This window comes from Capricornis sumatraensis, chromosome 22, assembly GCF_032405125.1.
Source record: "Capricornis sumatraensis isolate serow.1 chromosome 22, serow.2, whole genome shotgun sequence".
In the NCBI taxonomy this organism is placed as follows: Eukaryota; Metazoa; Chordata; class Mammalia; order Artiodactyla; family Bovidae; genus Capricornis; species Capricornis sumatraensis.
The window spans coordinates 13,255,851-13,277,455 of NC_091090.1; the positions used below are offsets into that span (position 1 = coordinate 13,255,851).

The 21,605-nt window shown below is 58.5% G+C and overlaps 3 protein-coding genes across 4 annotated transcripts in view; 2 read left to right on the plus strand and 1 right to left on the minus strand.

Annotated features, from left to right (window-relative positions):
• Nucleotides 1–10,794, plus strand: part of LOC138069667 (collagen alpha-1(I) chain) — a 60,996-nt gene extending 50,202 nt beyond the window's left edge. Inside the window, exons 7-10 of the mRNA XM_068960997.1 lie at nt 8,937–9,236; nt 9,342–9,423; nt 9,671–10,165; nt 10,627–10,794. Of these exons, the coding sequence (XP_068817098.1) occupies nt 8,937–9,236; nt 9,342–9,423; nt 9,671–10,165; nt 10,627–10,794 (1,045 nt within the window). The remainder of the gene's footprint in view (nt 1–8,936; nt 9,237–9,341; nt 9,424–9,670; nt 10,166–10,626) is intronic.
• Nucleotides 9,702–17,981, plus strand: HMGA1 (high mobility group AT-hook 1). Its single transcript, XM_068994358.1, has 5 exons — nt 9,702–9,793; nt 12,895–13,039; nt 14,853–14,936; nt 15,537–15,587; nt 16,852–17,981. Exons 2-5 carry the CDS (start codon nt 12,938–12,940, stop codon nt 16,903–16,905), a joined length of 291 nt encoding a protein of 96 aa, XP_068850459.1. The 5' UTR covers nt 9,702–9,793; nt 12,895–12,937; the 3' UTR covers nt 16,906–17,981.
• Nucleotides 17,982–18,397: 416 nt separating this feature from the next.
• Nucleotides 18,398–21,117, minus strand: SMIM29 (small integral membrane protein 29). 2 transcript variants are annotated; one of them, XM_068961049.1, is made up of 5 exons: nt 21,018–21,117; nt 19,592–19,716; nt 19,305–19,330; nt 18,912–19,017; nt 18,398–18,750 (listed from the first exon to the last, which is right to left on the minus strand). In XM_068961049.1, the coding sequence occupies exons 2-5, from the start codon at nt 19,640–19,642 to the stop codon at nt 18,685–18,687; spliced, it is 249 nt and encodes an 82-aa protein (XP_068817150.1). In that variant the 5' UTR covers nt 19,643–19,716; nt 21,018–21,117; the 3' UTR covers nt 18,398–18,684. The 2 variants fall into 2 exon arrangements, with proteins under 2 accessions (XP_068817150.1, XP_068817149.1); XM_068961048.1 differs by having other exon boundaries at nt 19,532–19,716.
• Nucleotides 21,118–21,605: the final 488 nt, after the last annotated feature.

Sequence of the window (21,605 nt, forward strand, 5' to 3'; positions counted from 1 at the left end):
TGTGGACTCTTGCCTTCCAAGAATGGACATTCTGGGGAGGTGGGAAGACAATAACTACCTAAATGATCCAGACCAGCACAGTCCAACAGAAACAAAATGAAAGGCGCACACACAATGTAAGCTGCAATGGCGACAAGAGGCACATGAAGTCAATTTTAATGACAGATTTCCTTTAAGCCAATACACCCAAATATTACCATATACAGACTACTACTACTATTTCTACATTTTAAACAATACTTAGGCTTGGAAAGCCAGTGAGGACTTCACAGTATTTCCATCACATCTGAATTCAAACTCATCACATATGGAGTGCTCAGCCACCACCTGTATCAACTGGTAACATGGTGGGCAGCAGAATCGAGATGTCAGATAAGGCCTCTGAATGTTTCAAAAGTAGAGCAGGGTAGCAGGGAGAGCCCAGTGGGGTGGAGCAGGATTCAGAAAAGTGAGGCAGCAGATATTCTGCATCCTGGCTCTGCACTGGCCTTGGCAAGTCTCCTGACCTCATGGATGGCCCCAGTTTCCTCACCTATGAAATGGGGACATGATTCCTCCTGTGTGGATGGGAGTAATGTACATTCTTTAGAATACTTTTGTCCCCCCTACCAACCCCCCACCCCCCGCAGCTGTCTATAACAGCAGCCAGCACAGAGCTTCCCAATCCCAGTCACGTCCCCTCCATTCCCAACACCTAATGGCCACAAAGACATCCCAGCTCCCCCCACCCATCTCCAGACCTTCCATTTTTTATCCATCTCTACCCCTTACCACAGCAACATCTTTCAACACAGTTCAGGTCTTTCAACCTCAATTTCACTCTGTGAGGGGTACTTGAGTTCTTGAGAGTAAAGTATTGTAAGACTTCCAGGGAACCAAGCCACCACCTTAAGCTGAACCAGGCAGTGCCCAGATGGTGGGGCACCAGGTGCCAACCTTACCATACTGAGATGACTTCCTTCTTTAGAAACTAGAAGGATTTATGCCCATGAAAGCTATCCTGCCGCCAAAGTCTCACGAAAAGCAAAACTGCCAGAAAGGGGGATGCATAGGAACTGTGGACAGAGCCCAGGGAACACAGGTGGAGGAGGGTGGGTGGGAGGGGTTCTGGACCACCTTTACACCCCACCTCCAGGAGAGAAGACCCCCCAGGCCCAAAGGGAGTTTGAGGATCAACAACCAGCCCCTCCCTGGGGAACTCCAGGGCTGCTGAGGGGATGGGAGCAGGGCCCAGAAGTGCCCGAAGGAGGCAGCAGGGTCTGGGCTCTGGATGCAGACCTGCCCTCACACCACTCCACCCCCAAAGCCTGGGAACTGGCAGGGCACCCTGGATGGTGACCCAGAAACCTGGCTGTCAGCAGCTCCTGCCTGGCACTGCCCACACTGGGCTCCTGCTTTCGCCAGAGTCCCTGGCAGCTACCAGCAAGGCAGGCCTTTGGGTTTTCTCTGCTCACAGGCTCACTGCTCTAGGCCTAGAGACCTATCCCTGCCGCTCGGATCCCAGTAGCCAGGATCTCCCACCATCCAGGCATCAGAGATAAGGCAACTGTTGGGGGAGGGGAATGGGGGAGGGGTCAAACCTGGGTTTGCCAACAGAGGGAAGATGCCCACCCCTCGGGGCCACTCAGATAATTCAAGTCCTGGAGGGCAAGGCCGCTGACCTCTAGTGGCTGGAAAGTAATAAAGAAAGGAAGCAAAAGAAGGTGGCCACCAATTCACAGCCTTGGAGGACTGACGACCCCCAGGGCTCACCAGGTGTAGAGACCTGGAGGCCGAGTGCAGAGAGGAACGAGGTCTAAGGCAGGCTGTCGGGGCGGGCGGCCGCTCGGCCCCTCCCCGCCGCCTCCCGGCCGGATCCTAGACCGGCAGGCCCGGCCAGCCTGCCGGCTCCCTCCTCCCGGGTCTCCCGCCAGTGGCCGCCGCCCCTCCCCCACCCCGCGAGCTCCGCCCCGCCCGCGGCCCCTTTCGCTCTCATTCATCTGTCCATTCACCAAACTTCTTCCGAGCCAAGGCCCCCTCGGGCCTGGGGCAAGCTTCGCGGGGCGCAGGAGAACCAAACAAAGCCCTGGAGGATCCCAACGAATCCCGGGGCTGGGGCTCTTCCCCCCACCCCAGCCCACCTCCTTCTCAGCCCGGGCCCCCGCCCTTCGACCTCCACCCTGCTTTCCTTTCCCGGTCGACTCAGGCCCTTGGCCCGCTGGTCTGAGTCCCGCGCAGCGTCCCATGCGCTTATGGTTCAGGCAGGCAGCAGCTCCTCCTGGGCATGCGCAGTATGGAGAAACCCCCGACCCCAGGGCCACACTGTCAACCCCAAGAAAAGTTGGGGGTGAGGGTTCAGAGTGGCATGGAGGGGACAAAGCACTGTGTCTCCCTGGGCACATCTCCCCACTCAGCAGCGTCCCCCCGCAAAGGCGGAATGAAGCGGGCAAGACTCCTTCAACCCCAGACTTCCCGCGGGAGGGAGCCTCCCCGCAGCTATTTACGGAGAACAGTCACTTTTGAAGGTCCAGGGGTCAGTGTTCCCTTCCCGGGCCCAGAACACATCCCCACCTGAAAAGCAGGCAAGAAATAGAGACAAGAGAAACAGAAGTCAAAGACCACAGGAGACTCCTGAAACCTTAGAGTCTGTTCCAGAAGCCTGACGCGGGCGGGAACAGGTGGCTGCAGCCAGAGGATGTGAGTTCTCAGGTTAAGGAGCTGTAGAGGACGACCTACCCCGCGGCGGTGGGGGGTGGAGACAAACCCATTCCAGGGCTTCAAAGACTTGTCCAGCCCACAGAGGAGGGAGTCGGGCCTGCCCTCGCTGCTCTAACACTTCCTTCCACCAGCTCATGTGCACAGGGCTTTCACAGGCTGCACGACTTTAAAGTGTGTTTTCAGTCATTCCTGAGTGGCAGGTGGCAGCATGTTTGGGGACATTTTACCTGCAGAGCTGCCTGCACTGGACATTCTCAGAAAGTACCTTAGGCCAAAGGGAAACTATTTTGTTCCAGGTGAGGTAAACCTTAACCTCTCCCAGAGCCCAGGCTGCTGAGCTACCACACTGCCCAGTCACCAACAAGCAACCCAGCCAGTCTGCCCAGCCACAAGGCCAAGATGGTTGTCAGGTAGCTGGCAGCTCCTGACTAAACCTGAGACCAAAAGGGAAAAAAAAGAAAACAATTTCCCACGATTGGTGGCAAACTAGAAAATCCGAAAGTAATTTCCACCAGAAATGAGTCTGGGCTCAGATCCCACGATGATGGTACAGCAACATTAACCTACTCACAAAAACCAGGTGTCTCCGTAAGGTGGAGAAGCCCTGTCTCACTCCCTTTGGGCCACTGTATCACTCCCATGATGACTTGCTGGGTTCTCTTCTTTGCCTTGAAGTTTGAGGACAGATTCCTAAACTGCCGGCCTGTGGTTTGGCCTCTAATCATTCTTCATTCAACACAGTTTTTGAGCCTGAATACTGAGCTAGGCCCTGGGGATACCCAGTGGACACAAAAGATAAAATTCCCTGCCTTCGTGGTGCTGGCCTTGCAGTGGGGAGAACGAACAGTAAATGCAATACATATCACTTTTATTGATAATAGTTCAATAGAAAAGTTAATTAGCTAGCATGTCAGAAACTGGTAAGTGTTACAGGGGAGAAAAAAATGGGAGAAAAAACATGGTAAAGTGGGTCAGGGGTTGCTGGGGGAGATGTGCAATTTTAAATAGCATGAACAGGTAATATTGAACAGAGAGACCTGAGGCACTGAGAGGTCAGGCCTTGAGGATGTCTAGCAGAAGAGCATGTCAGATGGAGGGAGTGGCAAGTATAAAGGTCCTGAGGTGACCTCATGCCCGGCAGGTCTGGGGAACAATTGAGGAGGCTTGTGTGTCTAAAACAGAGCCACAGGTAGGAGATGAGAGGCACAGGGGTACGGATGCAGGTAATAGACTGCAGGGCCTTCGTGAGGACTTTGTTTTCACTGTGTTAGACAGGAGCCCCTGGAGGATTTGAGAAGAGAAGGGACATGCCTTACGTTTTAGGCAGAAAGATTTAACATTCAATGCTGGGAATTCGGTGTTTACAAAATCATTGGAAGAACTGGAGGAGCCAGCTCTGGGCTGAGTCTCCTAGAACAATACAAACTGAACTGCCTGCCTCTGTCCTGATTGGGGGATGGGGGTAGGAAATCAGGAGGCCCCACCTGAATGGCTTAGCTCTGATCCAGGGGAGAAGGCCCCTCCGCCACTACCCCTGCCTTTGACTTCACAAAGCTGGTGACCCCACATCTCCACAACCCACACAGCAAGACTCCTCTCCCCTTGCTTCCGCCTCTCCAATTTCACTTTTTCAAAGGGGAACCTAATTCACATCCCAAACTGTAGCTTCAATGGAGTGTGAGAAGGGATGCTGAATGCCAGTTCACCATGTATGTCAGAGCCCGAAGCCCATCTTATGTCAGATGCCCTTCTCCCTCCCACACCTGGTTCCAAGGCCTCCTGGAATGCTCCACCCATACTCTGGGTCCCTGTCCTGTGTTCCCCATCACAGCAGGTACCACACTGATGAAGCCATGTACTTGTCTGTCTCCCCAACTCATTCAAAGAAAACCACTTGAAGATGGAATGTAGCTACCTTGTTCAAGGCCACATCTTCTATCTGGCCAGGCTGAGAGAAGGTAGCAAGCCTATTCAGTGTGGGATAAAAGCAGTGGAGAGGAAAGTGGCGGAGTTCCAAGCTATTTAACCTCCCCTAGCATTGGTTTTAACACCTGTAGAATGGGGGCACTAGCATTACTGAACTGGTAGGGGGTTGAGGGCGCTGAGAGAACATACATGTTTAGTATTTTCTCATCAGCTCCCCCTTTTCCTTAGGGTTTTTCCCAAGGCTGGAGAGGAGCTGGGCTTCCCTGGGCTCTGGCCCTGAAGTAGGCAGCTGATGAAGTTCATGGTGTCCTGGGGCCATGCAAGGTGGGCTGCTGGCTCAGGGAGGTGCCTGTCTCCTGGGCCCTCCTATTCATTGGAGAGTTTTTCCCTTGAAAGCTGGAAGCAGAAAAGGCCCTCCTCCCACTCTGGGCCTGCCAGGCTTCCTGGCAGCAGAGCTTGTGGTCAGGAGGGCCTGGAGGCCGGATCCTGCCAGATGACCAGATGTACTAGTAGCTGGGTGACTCTCCAAGAGAGTGGTCACTGTGCAGTAGGGTGACCCGATACCAGGCTTACCCAGGCCAATCCTGTTGATATGGTTGAGGTCAACCCCAGTTGAAATCGGCCAGGTCAGGTTCACTTCCCTAGTCGAGTCACAACTATTAATAGTACCTCCTTTTGCTCTTAAGTGCTCTGCTTGTCTCTAATAGCTGAGTATACATATCCTGTGATCCAGGAATTCCTCTCTTAGGTGTGGACCCAACAGAAGTTTGCACATCTATTCACCAAGACATACGCTAGAACATTCGCAATAGCACTACTTGTAATAGCCCCAAACCAGAAACTATCCAGATGTCCTCAACAAGAGTGAAGATCGAAACTGTGGTACATTCACATCAGGTAACTTAGCAGCAGTGATAATGAACTTTCTGCAGCCATGTGTGCAATAACATGAATGAATCTCAGACAAATTGTTGAGTAAAGGAAACCAGGAATACCTAACAAATGATTTCTTCCATACAGTACACCTGGAAGGTGAAACCAGAGGATTCTAACAGAAGTTGGGACTGTGCCAAGAGGGAGCTGGAGATTTCTGTTTCTTTATCTGGATGCTGGGGACACAAGGGTGCTCACTTTATGAAAATGTATTGAGCTAAATAAAGAATTTGTGCATTTTCTGTATGTACAGTTTTCATCAGGAAAAGGTTTACTTTAAAAAGTATCTTGGTTTAAACAATAGTAATTCCTGTCCCTCCTCTGCCCACCTCCTCCCATCTTCCTTGGAGGGCTGGACACACACGTCATCATCACATCACACCTCATCCCCATGCCTTTTGGAAAATCTCCATTGACCCAGTCACTAAATGGAATGATCACACCTGTCTTCTCTTCTACTCTCCTAAGAGCTGCAGTTGACTCAGAAGCAAGAAGTCAAGTGAAAGTCATTCAGTCGAGTCCAACTCCTTGAGACTCCATGGACTATACAGTCCATGGAATTCTCCAAGCCAGAATACTGGAGTGGGTAGACTTTCCCTTCTTCAGGAATATATTGACTGCAGAGACGAACTAAGCCATGAATACCCAGAGGACACTAAGAGACAACCCCCCCCCCCCAACCTACCCAAACCCCTGCATTTCCAAGCCACAACTGAGAGACCAGGCCCTGCTACTCAGTAAGGCAAGGAAAAAACTAACATTTGTCAGGAAGAATTTCAACAGCCCAAGTGGAAATGAGCTTAACCTTCAGCTGTCCTGAAAAATAAAGTTGACCCAAATTCCCCATTCTCTGGTCATTTTTGTTGAGTTCACTGAAGTTCATTGGGTTGCCCTTGTGAAAAATGTATAATCTAACTCGGATGGTAAGAGAATGCTTCCTGTGGGGAAGACTGGTTCTGGTATGACCAATTCCCTTGGGACGCCTACTTCAGGCTTTGACCAAAGAGATGGATGCCCCAGGCCTAGAATAGCTCCCTCTCCCAGCCTGCTCCCCCTGGCCCTCCATCTACCAAATCCCATCAAAGCCTGCCAAAGCCCATCTCCTCCAGGCTTCTCTGGCAACTACCCCCCTAACCCCTCAGCTCCCATCCTTCTTCCTGTTGCAGCTCTTAAGTGTCTCTTTAAGCACCTAACCCCCTAATTCAGGTTTCAAGAATGCAGGGAACGTTTTTGTTCATTGTTTTACCCTAAAAGTTTGGACTAGTTCCTGGTACACAGTAGGCCTTCAATAAATATGGCATGAATGATTGAATGCTATCTCCTCACAGCACCTCTGGGACTGTGTTCCTCTAGATGTCTCTGCCCAGGAAATTCGCTGGGGCAAGGACTATGACTTGTCTTATTCATCTTTATCCCTGTCACTCATCCTTCTGCTTAATAACTACTTATTGAAAGAGGAAAGAAAGGAAGTCAATCTGGGGCATGTGCAATCCAGAAAGAATGGAGGTGGGGGGTCAGTGCGTAGAGTTATTTGGATTTCAAGGGTGTGGGTAATCCCGGAGAGGAACAAACTACTATATTTGCCTACCAATTTATTTACGCCTGCCTCCTTTCAGAGGGTTTGAGGTGGCTTACAAATACACAGACATAATACAAGGTAACAAGTCGGTGAAGTCAGGATGAGGAGGAAATAAGAGTAGGAAAAATAAGATCAAGTCAGCTCGTTTAGAAGTGGGCCAAAAAGTTGGCCAAGTTTTCCCACAGCCCTGTAGAGGCGGAAGGCTCTCTTCCTATTCCCCACCTCCCTCCCTCTCAGGGGCCACCACTGGCCGCCTAGGCCAGGGAGAGCGGCCCCGAGGTTAGCGCGCCGAGGGGAGGGGCCTGGAAGGGCGACCTGCCTGGGAGCTCGGGCCTAGAGGCCTGGGCTGCCTTATGGGCCAGGGCAGACCGGCTCTGGGGGGGCTCTCCCAGGCCCAGGCGTGGGCGCCCGGGTGGCCGGCAGGGGCCTGTGACCCAGGCGGGTAGGGTAAGGGCTGAAGGCTCGCTCTTCCACTCAACGCTGCAGAAGTTCTCGAGCTGGCAACTCAAGGTTCTCCAGCCAAATGGACTCGCGGCCTACTAAGCGCTGGCTTGGCGGGCCGGGCACAAAGACGGAAGGAGCGGCGCGCCTTCCACCCCGCCCCACCCCCACCCCCGCTCCACACAAAGGGGCAGGCCGCCCCTCCCCCAGCCTCGCCCTCGCCTTCCCCCTCCACTCTCCTCTCCCTCAGGCCGCCCTTCGGTGACTTCCTCTCCCTTCCCGGGGCAGCCCGGAGACTTCTCAGGGACAGCCTTTCACCTGGGCGCGGGGCGGGGGGCGGGCGCGCGGAGGTCGGCCTCCCGGCCCGCTCCCCGCCCGGGCCCGCGCCCTCCTCCCTGAGCCCGCTCCATTGGCCCCAGCGCCTTCCCGCCCGGGCGTCCCCGCCCCCACCCGGCCGAGCACGTGCTGCCCCCGGCCCGGCCCTGCCCCCCACCCCCACCGGAAACATTCCTGAGACATTCCTGAAACGAGGAGGCCCGGCCCCTCCGGTTCCCCACCCCGCCTCCACTCTGGGCGCAGGATTTTCCAGGCGTCCCCCCATCCGCCCCCACCCTCCAGCGCCGGTTCGCCCCCTGAGGAGGGGGCTGAGCCGAGGCCTCCGCTGACCGGGGAGGAAGGGGAGCACAGAGAAACATGAGTCACAGCCGTGTGTCACTGGGCCGCACTGCGAGTCCCTGCATCACGGGGAGATGGGGAAGGCCGCCTCGGGGACCAGGGGCGGGGAGGTGCGCCCGAGAAGGCCCCGGGCCCGGCCTGCAGGGCGCGCCCCTGACAGCGCCCTTTCTTCCCCCACCGCCCTCCCCGCCATCTTCCCGCTTGGGCTGCGCAATAGTTCTTTATGGCGCCAGGCGTGGCGGGGTACATCGTGCGCAGACTCATTCCTTGCCTTCAGAGTGCTTCCAGGCGACCACCGGGTCACGTTTTACTAAAAAAAAAAAAGTCACAGCGGAAGGGGCCAGGGCACCCAGTGGGGCCGTTGGTCTCTACACCACCATCCGGGTCACTTAAAAGGAATGAGCCCTCCCCTCAGGTTTACCTGAAGAGGAGCCAATCGTTTACCTCGCGTGGAGGCCTCACCTTGATTATGGTTCACTCGGACCCATTAAATCTAAACTCTGGATCTCACAAGTTTCACGTTCGAGTTTCTCAAGACCTTACATTTCACCAGTCAGCCACACACGGCTGGCACCTAAATGCACACGCTGACACCTGTCCGCCCAGGGGAAACTAAGGAGCCGCGTTATCTAGGCGGAGAGGGCTGCGGGTAGGCCGCGGGACTCTCCAACCGGCGTCCGCGCAGACCCCCGCAGGCACCGGCGCCCGCGCACATTCACGCGCCCGCGGGCGCCAGGCCTAACGCCCGGAAGGCCCCAGAGGCGTCTCTCGCGCGAGCCCACTCCACGCAGAGAACGCCCGCCCCTGGGAAGGGCTTCCTGGTGACCCCTCTCAACAGCTCCCCATGTCTGCCGGCAGGGGACTGCGGGGAGGGGGCCGCGTCCTCTGGGCCCCGGCCCGGCCCCCCTGCGCGCCCGCCCCCAGACGCCCGTCTCCGCACAGCCCTCGCCGTCGTCAGCACCCACCCGCGCGGCGGCGGCGGGCGGCCGCCCTTTTAAATCCCCAGGCTCATTTGCATGGCCCCGCCCCCCAGTGACACGGCTGGCGCGGGCGGGCCCGTCCCCCCTGCCCCTGGGTCGCTCTTTTTAAGCTCCCCTGAGCCGGGGCTGCGCTCCTCTAATTGGGACTCCGAGCCCGGGCTATTTCTGGCCCTGGCGCGGCTCCAAGAAGGCGTGAGTTCGCGGCCCCTCCGGTGGCTCCTTTTTTTTTTAATCTATCATTTAAATAAATTATTTATTTATTGAGGCCGCGCACGGGCCGTGCCTAGCTTCCTGCCCCTCGCCATCCTTCGGGGGAGGTGGAATATTTTTGTGCCCCCCCCGGCCTGGATGTGACATATAAATACCCCGCGGGGGCTAGGGCGGCGAGCACGCGGCGGCGGCGGCCTCTGAGCGCTTCTGCTCTCTCTCCCGGTTTCAGATCCGCATTTGCTACCAGCGGCGGCGGCGGCGGCGGCGGCGGAGCCAGGCCGGTCCTCAGCGCCCAACACCGTCGCTCCCGGCAGCTCGGAGCGCGCACCGCAGGCCGGCAGCCGAGCTCGCGGTGAGTCCGTCCCGGGGCCGGCGGCGGAGGGGGGCGCCCGCGCCGCGGCCGCACGCCGCCCCCTCCTGCAAGCCGCCCCGGGGCTGCAGCGCGCGCCTCCGGCTTTATTCCCAGGCCGGGGCTGCGCGAGCCGCCGGCGGGGGAGGGCCGCGCGGCGCGGGGGGCGGGCGGGGGGGCCGGGCGGCGCGGGGAGGGCGCCCGCACCCCTGCCCCCGCGCCGCGGGCGCCGTGAGGGGGGCGGGGACCCGGGAGAAGCGCGCGGTGGGGGAGGGGGTGCGCGGCTGCGGCGAGCGCGAGTCGTGCACCCGGCGGCTCTCGGTGCACCTCGCGCGGCCGCCGCTCCCGCCCGAGCCCGAGCCCGAGCCCGGGCCTGTGCGGTGGGGGCGGGGAGAGGGGCAGGCTGGGGCGCGGCGGGAGAGCCCGGGGCCGGGCGGCCCCGCAGCCTGGGGAAGTTCTCTAAGTGGGGGTGTAGGATGGGCGGGAACCCCGCAATTCGGCCTGAACTCCGGGCTCGGCCTTTTATCCCGGCGCTCGCTCCGCAGCCGAGGCCGACTCCCTGGCCTGGGTTTGGGGCTTCACCCCGACCCCACCTCTGGCCCGGCCTGCGCCTCTTCAGCCCCCCGGGCCCGGCCTGCCCTCCGCCCCCACAAACTGGTTTCTCTGCTTTGCTGGGCTCTGTTGGAACTAGTCCTTTTGACTCCCCGTTTCATTTTTTTTTTTAAACTGGGGCTTTTATTTTGCGGGGAAGTCGCGGAGGGAGGCGGATTTCTTCCTCTCCCCCGCGCGCGCCAGGTTTCCTGCCCCAAGGCGGGCTTGGGTGCCCCCTCTGGCAGGAAGTGGGGCCGGGTGCACCCTCGTGGCGGTGCATGCGGTCGGAGGGCACCGGTTTCCCGCGCCTGCACCCCTCCCCCCGCGCGCTCCGGCCCCTCGTCCCTCCGGTCGACCAGCAACGGCCGGGCGCAGACACTTGCAGAGTCACCCAGGGCCCGGGTCTGGAGTAGGGGCGACAGGGGTTTTACCAGCCCCCGGGCGGGTAAGGAAACTGGCGGGCGAGAAGGGTCGCCAGGAACCCATTCCAATTTGCTCTGTGACCTTGGGCACCTCATCAACCCTTTCTCTAGGCTACTTTTTGGGAGGAAACGAGGCAGCCCCCTGGTGATTTCCTAGAGTCATGCCCACGGATTGCCTTAGCGTTTGTGGCGCCCACATTGTGTGGAGAGGACAAGTCTGAGGCCCGAAAGGGCTTATTACCGACGATAGGATTGAAGTTGGGCCTCAAACGTGGCTTCTCCAAGCCAGGCCTCCCTGATGTTCAGAAACAGGTGGAAGAGACAAGCATTTGTTGGTCTCACCAGAGAGGGCCTCAGGCCTTAATTCAGTTCATGGAGGCCTGGATCTGGGGTGGGGGTGAGCGGATTAAAGGGTCCCCAGCAGCAAGAAGTGGGGAAATACCAGACGCACTCAACAGGGTCCCCAGGCAGGCTGGGCTGGGCCTTGTGGGATTAGGGGCTGGCTTCGCCCAACTAGAACCCCCTCTTGGAGGGGGCCTCCAGCAAACCTCATGTGAGGTCAGCGCTCATTTAGCTGATTAATTTTGATGTTTAGTTTTGAAGGGGGATCTGTGGTGTAATGTAAGATTCTAATCACTGCCTGTAATTACAGAGCAGGCCAAGCCACTAATGATGGAGCAGGATAAATCGCCAACCACCTTGTTTAAAAGGGTCTTCAAGTCTGAAATATTATGAAATGGAATAATTACCAGACGAAGCCTCGCCGTCTGGAGCATTTCAATACTTGAGAATCAGGGGCCTTAGGCCCCTCGTAACAATCACAAGTTTGCAAAAAAGACAGGCTTTCCTCTCTTTGGGTTAAAATTGGAAATAGTCTGTATCTGAAAAGGGAGAGTCATTTTCAAATGTTCTAGTTCTCATTTTGATTGGAATGAACCTTTCAGTTGTTTAAGTGTTTTTAATTTTTACCTAGTTTGATTCTTGCTGCAGATGTAGGCAAGACAGGTGGAGCATCATTACCTCCATTTTATAGGCTGAGGGGCTTTTCTGGAAGTAGAGCCACTTGGGCCCACCCTTTGCCAAGGGCAGCCTCCGAAGACCAATCTCTGTCTGTAACTTGGGGATACTAACTGGGAGGATAGGAGTGGGGGCCCCTTGTTGCTCTTTCTCAGCCTCTGGAAGAGACTCCCCAATACAGGTGCAGGTGCCCCTTGCAGAGGGTGGTTTTACATGAATTCTGTATTTGTAGGACTGATTAAGTCCAAACAGTCTTCTTAAGAAGAGGGAATATGCTAGAAAAGGACCAAGGTGCTTTGAGGATCAGCCCTCCTAGGGCTTCAGGGGGTCAGCTAGTGTCTTCTCCCTCTCAGTTGGAGAAGTCCCTGCCCCTCATGTGAGGAGGCATCAAAGAGAAAGATCCCATCTGACTTCAGATGGGTACGAGTGGGCTGAGGGGAAGAGGAGACTCCCCTTTCAGCTTTGGGTGGTTTCCTTTCCTCCCCGCACCTCACCCAGTGTGGTTTTAGCCCCCATTTCGCAAATTGTTTGCATCTTTGACCCTCCAAGGTTTAGCCCAGGGAGAGGGAAGCAGAGAGAACCTGTGGGGCCCTGGGCAGTGCTGTGGACAAGGTGGCCCAGGGACTGATGGCATGGCTGCCAGGTAGATGTGCAGGGCTCATTCCTTGCTTACCTCTCTTCCCTTGCTCCCCGCGAGCTACCCAGGCTTGGCTTGCTTTTAAAAGAGAAGGGGCAGCACAGTGGAGGGGAGGGCCCTGGCAGTATGAGGACCATCTCGCCCACACCTCAGCCAGGGCGGCCTCACCCACAGCCAGGTCTGGGCTGGCTGCGCTCTTGAGTGGGGGTGGCAGGGCAACAAAGAGCCCTTCTGAGCAGGAGATAAGGCCCTGATTAGGGCCAACGGCCCAGCCCCACCCTGCAGCCTGCACGCCGGGCTGGGCAGACAACCCTAGGCCAGGGTGGGAGTCCTGGGGGTCCCTGGGAGCAGGCAGTTTCCTGCTGGGCGGGAGTGATGAGGGTCTGGAGGTGGCTAACGCAAGAAGTTTCATCTAAAACACTTTCCCTGCCTCCCAGCAGCCCAGCCGTGGCTCCTCGCCTGCTCTGCTGACGAGGGAAGATGAGCGAGTCGAGCTCGAAGTCCAGCCAGCCCCTGGCCTCCAAGCAGGAGAAGGACGGCGCTGAGAAGCGCGGGCGGGGCCGGCCTCGCAAGCAGCCTCCGGTGAGCCCTGGGGCTGCGCTGGCAGGAGGCAGCTGGCTGTCCAGACCTTCGCCTTGGTTTACCTCTTGGGGCTGGGGAGGTTTCTGGCATCCTGGCAGGTGAAAACAGGACTGGCAGGGTGCGGCATCCTTCCTATACGTATGTGCGCTCCCCACACACGCGTCCCTGGTACCCGAGACCCCGGGAGAGGAGTGTGGCCCAAGGGAGCGCTGAGCCTGAGTTCAAGCCAGGAGTGAGCCTGTAGTCATGCAGGCCAGAGCTTCCACTGGTAAACCACTCACCTTTTATTTCCAGTCCATTGTGGACCAGTGTATTGAAGTATGGTGGCTCAGTGGTAAAGAATCTGCCTGCCAAGCAGGAGATGTGGGATCGATCCCTGGGTCAGGAAGATCCCCTGGAGGAGGAAATGGCAACCCACTCCAGTCTTCTTGCCCGGGAAATCCCATGGATAGAGGAGCCTGGCGGGCTACCGTCCGTGGGGTCATAAAAGAGTTGGCGACTAAACGCCAACAAAGATGAATTATAGAAACGTGAACGTTTACATATGTAAGCCCAGCGGTATGCGTGGTAGCACTCTGTTAACTTACTTAATGCTTCCTGTCCGTTTCTGGAGTTCTTCATCTCGGGGCAGGGGCCATCACCTGTTCGTGGGCTTCCTTGAGTGACCCTGCATTGGGCTCTGCCTGGTTCTGTAAAAGCTCAGAAAGTTTACAGCGTTGGGGAGTTGGTGGCAGAGTGACTCAGAGCCCTGGTTCTGGGCACCCCGGGGAGCTTGGCCAGTCAGGCTGTGTGGGCCACCTGTTACCTGGTGGAGACCTTGGTTTCTCTCTTGAGAGGCAGCTGTCCCACATGAGGGTGCAGCTGTGGGTGAAGCCCTGTTCCTTTCCTTTCCTGGGGGAGAGAAGGGGAAAGGAACTGAAGCTGATCCTTGTCCACCAGGCCCCAGGCACGCCTCCCCGCCCCCGCTGGGAATCTCCGTACTAGCTCTTGAGGAGCCGTGAGGAGTCTCATGGGCGGTGGAATTCATCTGCCTCTTTCAGAGCCCTGTTCACGTGTGGAGAAGTCACCCCCTTAGTCTGATTCCTTTGGCCCCCCCCTGCTGCCTGTGGGCTTGTCATTGAGGGGTGTCAGAAGGGGTGTGCGGTTACTGGGCGATGAACAGCCCACGGGCAGCCGCCCTGGGAAACCACCACTGATGTGCCTTTACTGCCCGGCTGCTGTGCATTATGTAGCAGCTTTTTATTCTATCTCGGGTCTATTAAAGTTTCAGTGGCCCAAATGGCAGGGGTCTCTGGGGTTCCAAGATGCGGACATGAGTCCTCCCTAGGAGGCAGCCTGGAGGGAGTCTGGTTTGCAGGGAGAGCTGGAGGCTCCTTCCAGGGGAAGGGGCATCCTTTCTCCTCTTCTGCATCCCTGCCTTCTGGCGGAGGTGGGGGTGGGGTGGGCAGTGATGACAGCCCAGTGCTGCAGACTGTCCTGTCTTCATTCAGCATCTGGCCCAAGATCTGCGAGCTGGTCCGAGGCTGAGCTGGGGTGTGGGCAGAGCCATCTCGTGTCTTTCTGCCCCCACGACACCCTTCCCAGAGGCCTTCTGGTGTCTTGTCATTTTGCTGTTGCAGAGAAGCTAGGGGAAAGGCTTTGCAAAAGAATGTCAGATGGAGAACCTGAATCCCAAGGGTTACCTGCCATGGCTCCTGTGCATTCTGGAGCGGGGGCGGGCAGACCACTGCTGGGCTGGGGCAGAGGGCTCTGTCCTGAAAGGGGGCAGGGAAGGTGGCTTCCACGTCTCTGACTGTCTCATCTGTCTTTGCAGAAGGAGCCCAGTGAAGTGCCAACACCTAAGAGACCTCGGGGCCGACCGAAGGGGAGCAAAAACAAGGGTGCCGCCAAGACCCGGGTGAGGCTTATGGGGGGCCCTCTGCCCTGACAGCAGCCATGGGAGGCCTGGTCTGTCCTGATTCTCTGCACCCGCTTCTGGCATATGGGTGGTGACGGGCCTGTGCCAATGGAGGCGAAGGGGGCAGTGACTGAGGTCTCACTTCTGGGCCTTGGCCCGCCCAGGACAGTGGGGAAGTCAAGGTGTCCAGCAGGTTTCCTGGTCTGGAGAGGCAAGGGAGCAGCTCCACCCTGGGCTGAGACTGTCACCTTCTCTGTGGGAGGTCCCCTGGCTCCTGCAGGAATGAGGGGGGAGGCCAGATTCACAGTGGCATCAGCCTTTCAGAGAAGTTGTTTTGTTTTTTATTTTATTTTTTCTAAGACACGACTCATATCCTCTTGAGTCATGGGTGGAGGAGGGAGTTGGGGGGCGTGTGTGTATGTTGGGGTGGGGGGGCAGTGTGGCTGGCCAGTCATCACCAGCTGGACTCGGGTGGGCCTGCTGGGGTGGGAGTCCCGGGCCGCCCCTCCCTGCTGTCCCTCACCGTCTGTGGCACTGGTCATTGGGTGGGCACCGTCGGGGACATTTTTGACTTAGTGGATCTTTTTTCTGACCATCTAGAAAACCACCACAACTCCAGGGAGAAAACCAAGGGGCAGACCCAAAAAACTGGTAGGTGACTGGGGCAGAGGCAGCTTGGTTCTTCTGGGGAGACTGTTAAAGAGTGAGTGATGCTCCATCCTGTGCGCGCACAGAGGGAGATGGCTCTCCCTGACCTGCAGGGCCAGCAATGGTGGGACTTCACATTTTCACCCAGGCCTAGGGAGGGGAAAGGGTTTGTCCAGGGCCCTCAGACTCCTGGCACTCAGCCTAGGGCTTCTGAAGAGCTGTGTCCATGAGAAGTGTAGGGTCCCAGGTACAAACCAGGCTAGACTCCCTGCCCTGCCTTACTGGGGGTGGTTCTTATCTTTTCCTTCCCCTGCTTCTGGTTCAGAGTCAGAACTTCTAGGGTGGACCTTGAGGTCATATGGTAGCATCTCCCCACCCTGCCCCGCTCCCCCACTGTAGTAATGAAGAAGAAGAAGGGGTTTAAGCAGCAGCAGTAGAGGAGCTCAGCTCCAGAATGGGGCTGGGTCATAGCCTGCTGGGTGGGAGCTGAGGGGCCCCACCCCCATCTGGGCCCCCAGGCAGCTGGGAGTGGTGGCTGGTGGGCTGCGCCCAGAGATCTGCAGGCTGGGCCCCTGCAACCTGTCCTCCTTGCGGCTTGTTCCTCGAGCTGTGTGAGCTGAGCCACCACCGGCTGAGGGGGGCTTGGGGTGCTGGCAGGGCCCCAAGAGTGAGTAACAGGAAACGGGTTGTTTTGGAGTTTGTGCCTGGCACGGGGGCCCTGTGTGGTGTCCCGACATTCCCGCCCAGTGAGTGAGCCCCGGCCGGCACACACTTCCCCTCGCTCCCCGCCCTGGCCTGGGGTCAACCTGTGGCCGTGGCCACTCCACCGCCTAGCAGCTGCCCCTGCGGGCCGCTGAGGCCACCTGGTACCCTCAGTGGAGGGGGCTCACAGCCTCCAGCCTCCCCTGCCCTCCCCTTCTCCTCTCCCTGGCTGCCGTCTCCCATCCCAGGACCAGTCACTTCCTTGCCAACTTGAGCCCAGGGTTGCCCTGTGCTCTGCCAGGAGCCCCCTGCCCCTGGGGGCTGAGGGGCCTGGCTGTGTGTGAGACCAGCGTGTGTGGTTTTTTTTTTCCCTCCCTTTAAATTCTTCCTTTTTTATGAATGAAACTGGGCCGTGGAGGTTGCTGAGTCACCCACACACTCAGCCCTGACTCATCCCCCTTCTGGAGAGGCCGGGTGTGGGGGGGTGGTGAGCTTGGCCTCTGGGGGCGGCAGCGGAGGAGGGAGCGGGCCTGGCATTCTCTTGATGGCCCTGCCTACCCTGCAGGAGAAGGAGGAAGAGGAGGGCATCTCGCAGGAGTCCTCAGAGGAGGAGCAGTGACCGCCGCCGGCTCCCTCCCGAGGAGCAGTTTCCTTCTGGGACTGGACAGCTCCACTCTGCTCCCGCCCCCCGCCCCCAGGCCCTCCCCGCTCCCTACCTGCGCCCTTCCCGCCACACTACACTGCAGACCAGCTGCCACAGGGTCCCCGGCCCGAGTGGGGAGCCGCTCCCTTTGATTTCAGGTCCCAGCGACCCTTCACCCAGCCGCCCTCCCCAACAAAGCTGACTTCCACTTAGCCACTCCTGCGCTGCCACACCCCTGCTCCCTGCGTGGTGGGGGCCTTGCTGGCTGGGCTCTCGGTTTGGGGATCCCCTCTGCCTCTCCCCTCTGGCTTCCCGATAAGGGGCCTGGGAGGGCTCCCCTGGCCTTAAGAGGGGCGCAAGCCCCATCTCATTCTCTCATTTGGACACGCCCCGCTTCACTGTACTAGCGGCAGCAGGTGCGGCCACTGGAGAGGGGTGACTGCCCCGAGATGCCCCCCACCACCCCCTCTCCTTCCCGCCTTGCCTTGTTCCCACACTAGGTGGGGCCACCCTCTTGGGGGCTCAGGAAGGAAGGTAGGAATGTAAGCCCCCTCCCAGCTCTAGGCAGGCTCCAGCCGACCTTGCCCTCACCCTGGAATCCCATTGCAATGATGGAAAGAGTCCCCTTTATCCAGGTGAGGCCCAGGAGGCCTGGGCTCCCTGCAGCGGCCTCTTGAGCTGGAGCCACTCCCCACCCCTGTCTGCTTCCGCTCCAGGCCTCAGTTTCCCCTCCTCCCTTCCCTCGGGGCACTAATAACGAGGAGCTAGTCTCGCCCACTCCCACCCTTCTGCTCCTCCCCAACCCCCAAGGTTCTGGTTCCATCTTTCCTCTGTTCACAAACTACCTCTGGACAGTTGTGTTGTTTTTTGTTAAATGTTTCATTCTTAGACATCCGTCGTTGCTGCTGCTACCAGCGCCAAATGTCCATCCTCATTGCCTCCTGTTCTGCCCACGTCCCCCTCCTCCAAGAAGCTCTTAGGGGAAGGGGTCTGGAGCAAAGCAGGCTGGGTACCAACTCCCCGAGTCCCAGGGAAGGTGGGGTCCTGCCCCTAGGATGCTGCAGCAGAGTGAGGGCGGGCGGGGAGGGGGCCCGTGTTGACTGTCAGGTGTAGGGGCCACCTTCTCCCCCTGCTCTGTCAGGGAGGAGGTAGCCATTATTTGTCCCAGCCTGGGGCTCCCCTCTGGTTTCCTATTTGCAGTTACTTGAATAAAAAAATATCCTTTTCTGGACTGAGTCTTTTCTGTGGTGGGTGCCTAGAATAGGGAATGTTAGAAACCAGGGATCTCTAGTGAGTTGAGTGAAAAAGAAAAGGCACTGGAGTTGACTACAGGGAAGGTAAGCCCCTCTTGAAGAAATCAACTATACCCCTAGCCACAAAACATTTTATTTACAAAATATATATACTGAATATACATTAGGCCCTGTCACCATGGGAACAGCTCCAAAGCTATGTCTGGGAGGGCTAGAGAAAGGTGCCCATGGAAGGGCAAAGCCCCACCTGGTAATCCCAGCCACCCTTTCACCCCAGGAAGAAACATTCTCATTAGTTCCTGGGAGTGGCTGGTAGGTAGGCTCACCCCACAAAGGACTGAAAGCCTAGGAGGGAGTGAGAGGGTGGGTTCAGTGGAGGCTGGTGGCTCTGCAGGGCTTAGGAGCCGGGCTGGAGGGAAGGGTGCTGCGGGGGCAGCAGGCTGCGGGGCCCTGGGCAATCAAGACCCCGTGGTTCGGGGAGGGGCAGATCAGGGGGCTCAGGTCATGTCTTGACATCCAGCAAGGGCATCCGCTTGTGCTGGTAGCCACTCTGCCAGCCGTGGACCACCTGTAGCAGGGGAGAGCGGGCCACAGCACAGCTTGCAGGGAGGTACCTGACTGGCCCCGGCCCAAATGGTGAAGGCTGAGGGCAGAAGCAGGTTCTGGCTTCAGGGCTATGAGGAGAGCAGGCCCACCCCTGCTGGTTCTCCGTCCCCCCAGAGTGTTCACCTTGGGGTCCCCCACGTCTGACAGCAGCTCCTGCTCGGCCTCATGCAGCTCCTCGGCAGGGTCGTAGCTGTACATGGGGAGCAGGTGATGGCGAAGCCGGTCCACCCTGGGGGGCACAGGGGTGCTCAGCCACGGCACCCTACATCTCCCTGCAGACACCTGACTCCGCTGTTTCCCCCAACAGGGCACCTCCAGCGGGTGCCTTTCAGGGTACACTAGAGCTCTAAGGACACACGTCTGGATAAGAAAAAACCTAACAGTGGCGTGCAGGGAATTTCAGTTTTGTCTTCTGAATGGCTGAGGGCATCTTACGTGTATGCTGGCATCTCAGATCCTATGGGAGGAACTTTTAAGCAGAATGCAGTGGGGGGCACTCGGGACAGGGACACTCACCGTTTTCTCTTCTGGATGTACATCACCTGTAACAGAGACAGCACTGTGGAGGCTGAGCCCAGGATGGCCCATGGGGGAAAGGGACCTGCCTCCACACCCTCCCCTCCCGAGAGCCTCTGCTCCCGAGGCGGCAGGACAGTGAGATGCTGTGAACAGGCTGGTCTGGGCCCACTCGCCCCTGCCTTAGCAAGAGTGTGGGGGTGTGTGTACGTGTGGAGGCTCCTTACCACAGCCACCACCACCCCGACCAGGGTGATGAGGAAGAAGGGTCCCAACACATAGCCCACCATGGAGTCGCTGGTGGCCTGCGGGGCATTGGGCGCTGTGGTGTTACTCATGACATCGGCAGCCGGAGGGCCCGCTAGTCCGCATGGGCCAGTACCACCTCGGGAGGGTGCCTCCCCCGGGCTCCCTGAAGAGGGGGAAAGTGAGAGTGAAGGTGAAAGTCGCTCAGTCGTGTCCAACTCTTTGGGAGCCTATGGACTGTATATAGTCCATGAATTCTCCAGGCCAGAATACTGGAGTGGCTAGCCTTTCCCTTCTCCAGGGGATCTTCCCAACCCAGGGATTGAACCCAGGTCTCCTGCATTGTAGGCGGATTCTTTACCAACTGAGCTATGAAGGAAGTCTGAAGAGGAGGAAGGAGGCTGTCAGTTCCACCCAGGGTGACAGCCAGGCTCTGGATCCCTCCCTGAGACAGTAATACATGAAAACTAAGGTCAGGTCCTAGAAAGGGAAGGGAGGGGGTCTTCCAGGTCAGTGTGCTGGGCTGAACCCTCCAGTGACTCTCAGCAAATCCTGGGGTTTACCCAGGGGCACCAAGGGGAGGCCAGACCCGGGGCCTGAGTGCTGCCCAGGGTGGGGCTTTCACTCAGGTGCTGGTGCTGGCCAAACGTTTGCAGATACTAGCTACTGAGGGAAGATTAGGTGGAGGTCCCCAGCTCCCACCCCCTCCTCCTGGAGCACTGGGCTACCAGAAGCTTTCCAGTGAAGCAAAATGGAGAGATTAAGTTAAAACACGGGGTCCTCACTGCAGCCAAGGGGTGAAGCAGGAGCATCTGGAGGACCTCCCCCCCCCCCCCTTGATCCTGGTCCAGTGCCTACACTTCAGGCTATAGCTCCTGGGCCTTCGTTGTCCCCGGTGTCACTCCAGACATAGAACCTGGGCACCGTCTCCCCCATTGGTCTTGTGCCAGAGCGGACACCAGTGGGCAGGGCTGGGCTGCATCTGCGAGGTGATGTCACCTCCCCCTGGTCCTCACTCGGGGCTCCGCCCGGGTCCCTCCCCTCCTGGCCTGGCATGACAGGCGGAAGTGGAGAGGGTCAGCTCCCATGACAGATGCAAGGAGACTCTTCGCGGGTGGCTGCACGCAGATGCTCCGAGGTCCGTGACCCCGGTTCGCCTGGGTTTCCATCGGAGATTAAGGGCTGAGCCGCCTGTCTCGGTGCCCATGAGGGCTCCGGACTCGCCCAGTCGCACACCCGTCCCGTGGTCGAGGGGACATTCTGAGGTAGGAAGGGTGACAGGCTGTCCCTAGGATGCGGACCAGCAAGGGAGAGTGAGGGGTAGTTCCCACGGCGTTGGGAGGCTCAGGCCAGGGTAGGAAAACATGAAGGGGGCGCAGAGCGACCCGAGTATCCTGGAATCCCGACACCCCGAGGCGTGGACCTGTACCGGCGCTCTGCAGCCCATGCAACCCGGCTATGCCTTACCTCCCGCCGCTGCAGCCCGGAAAGGAACGCCCTCGGTTGGCTCCCGGGCCCCGGAAGAGCCAGCAGGCGCGTGATCAAAGGACCCGGGGAAACAGGCGGGGCCGCGGTATCGGGGTGCAGCCAATACGATGGCCGCAGGCAGCCGGCCCGGAGACTGCCGGAGCCGCCAATCCGGAGGCGGATACAGCCGGGGCTGCAGCGCCCACGCCGCGGCGGCAGGGGGCAGCCGCGGGCTGCGCGGCCGCGCGGGGCGGGGCGCGCGGCTTCCCGGCGTCCCGCGGGGCGTCCCCGGGGCGGCCGCGCTCCGGAGCTCGCGTGTGGGGCCGGGGCCTGGCGCGCGCGCGCCCCTCGCCCTGCTGGTCGGAGCCGGGCTCCGCTCTAACGTGCATCGCAGGCCCTGTGGGACCTCCGTTAATGTCTGTGGAGCCCTCTAGGCCTCCTCGCACGCAGCGTGACTGCCCGTCTGTGCTGTGCTCGGGAGTGTGTAGGCGGGCCTAGAGTAGCCTTTGCCCGGCCTCGGACCTCGCGCCCAGCCACCCTCCCTCCCTGCGCCTTACTTACTCTTCGTGTTGGTAAAACAGGCTGCTG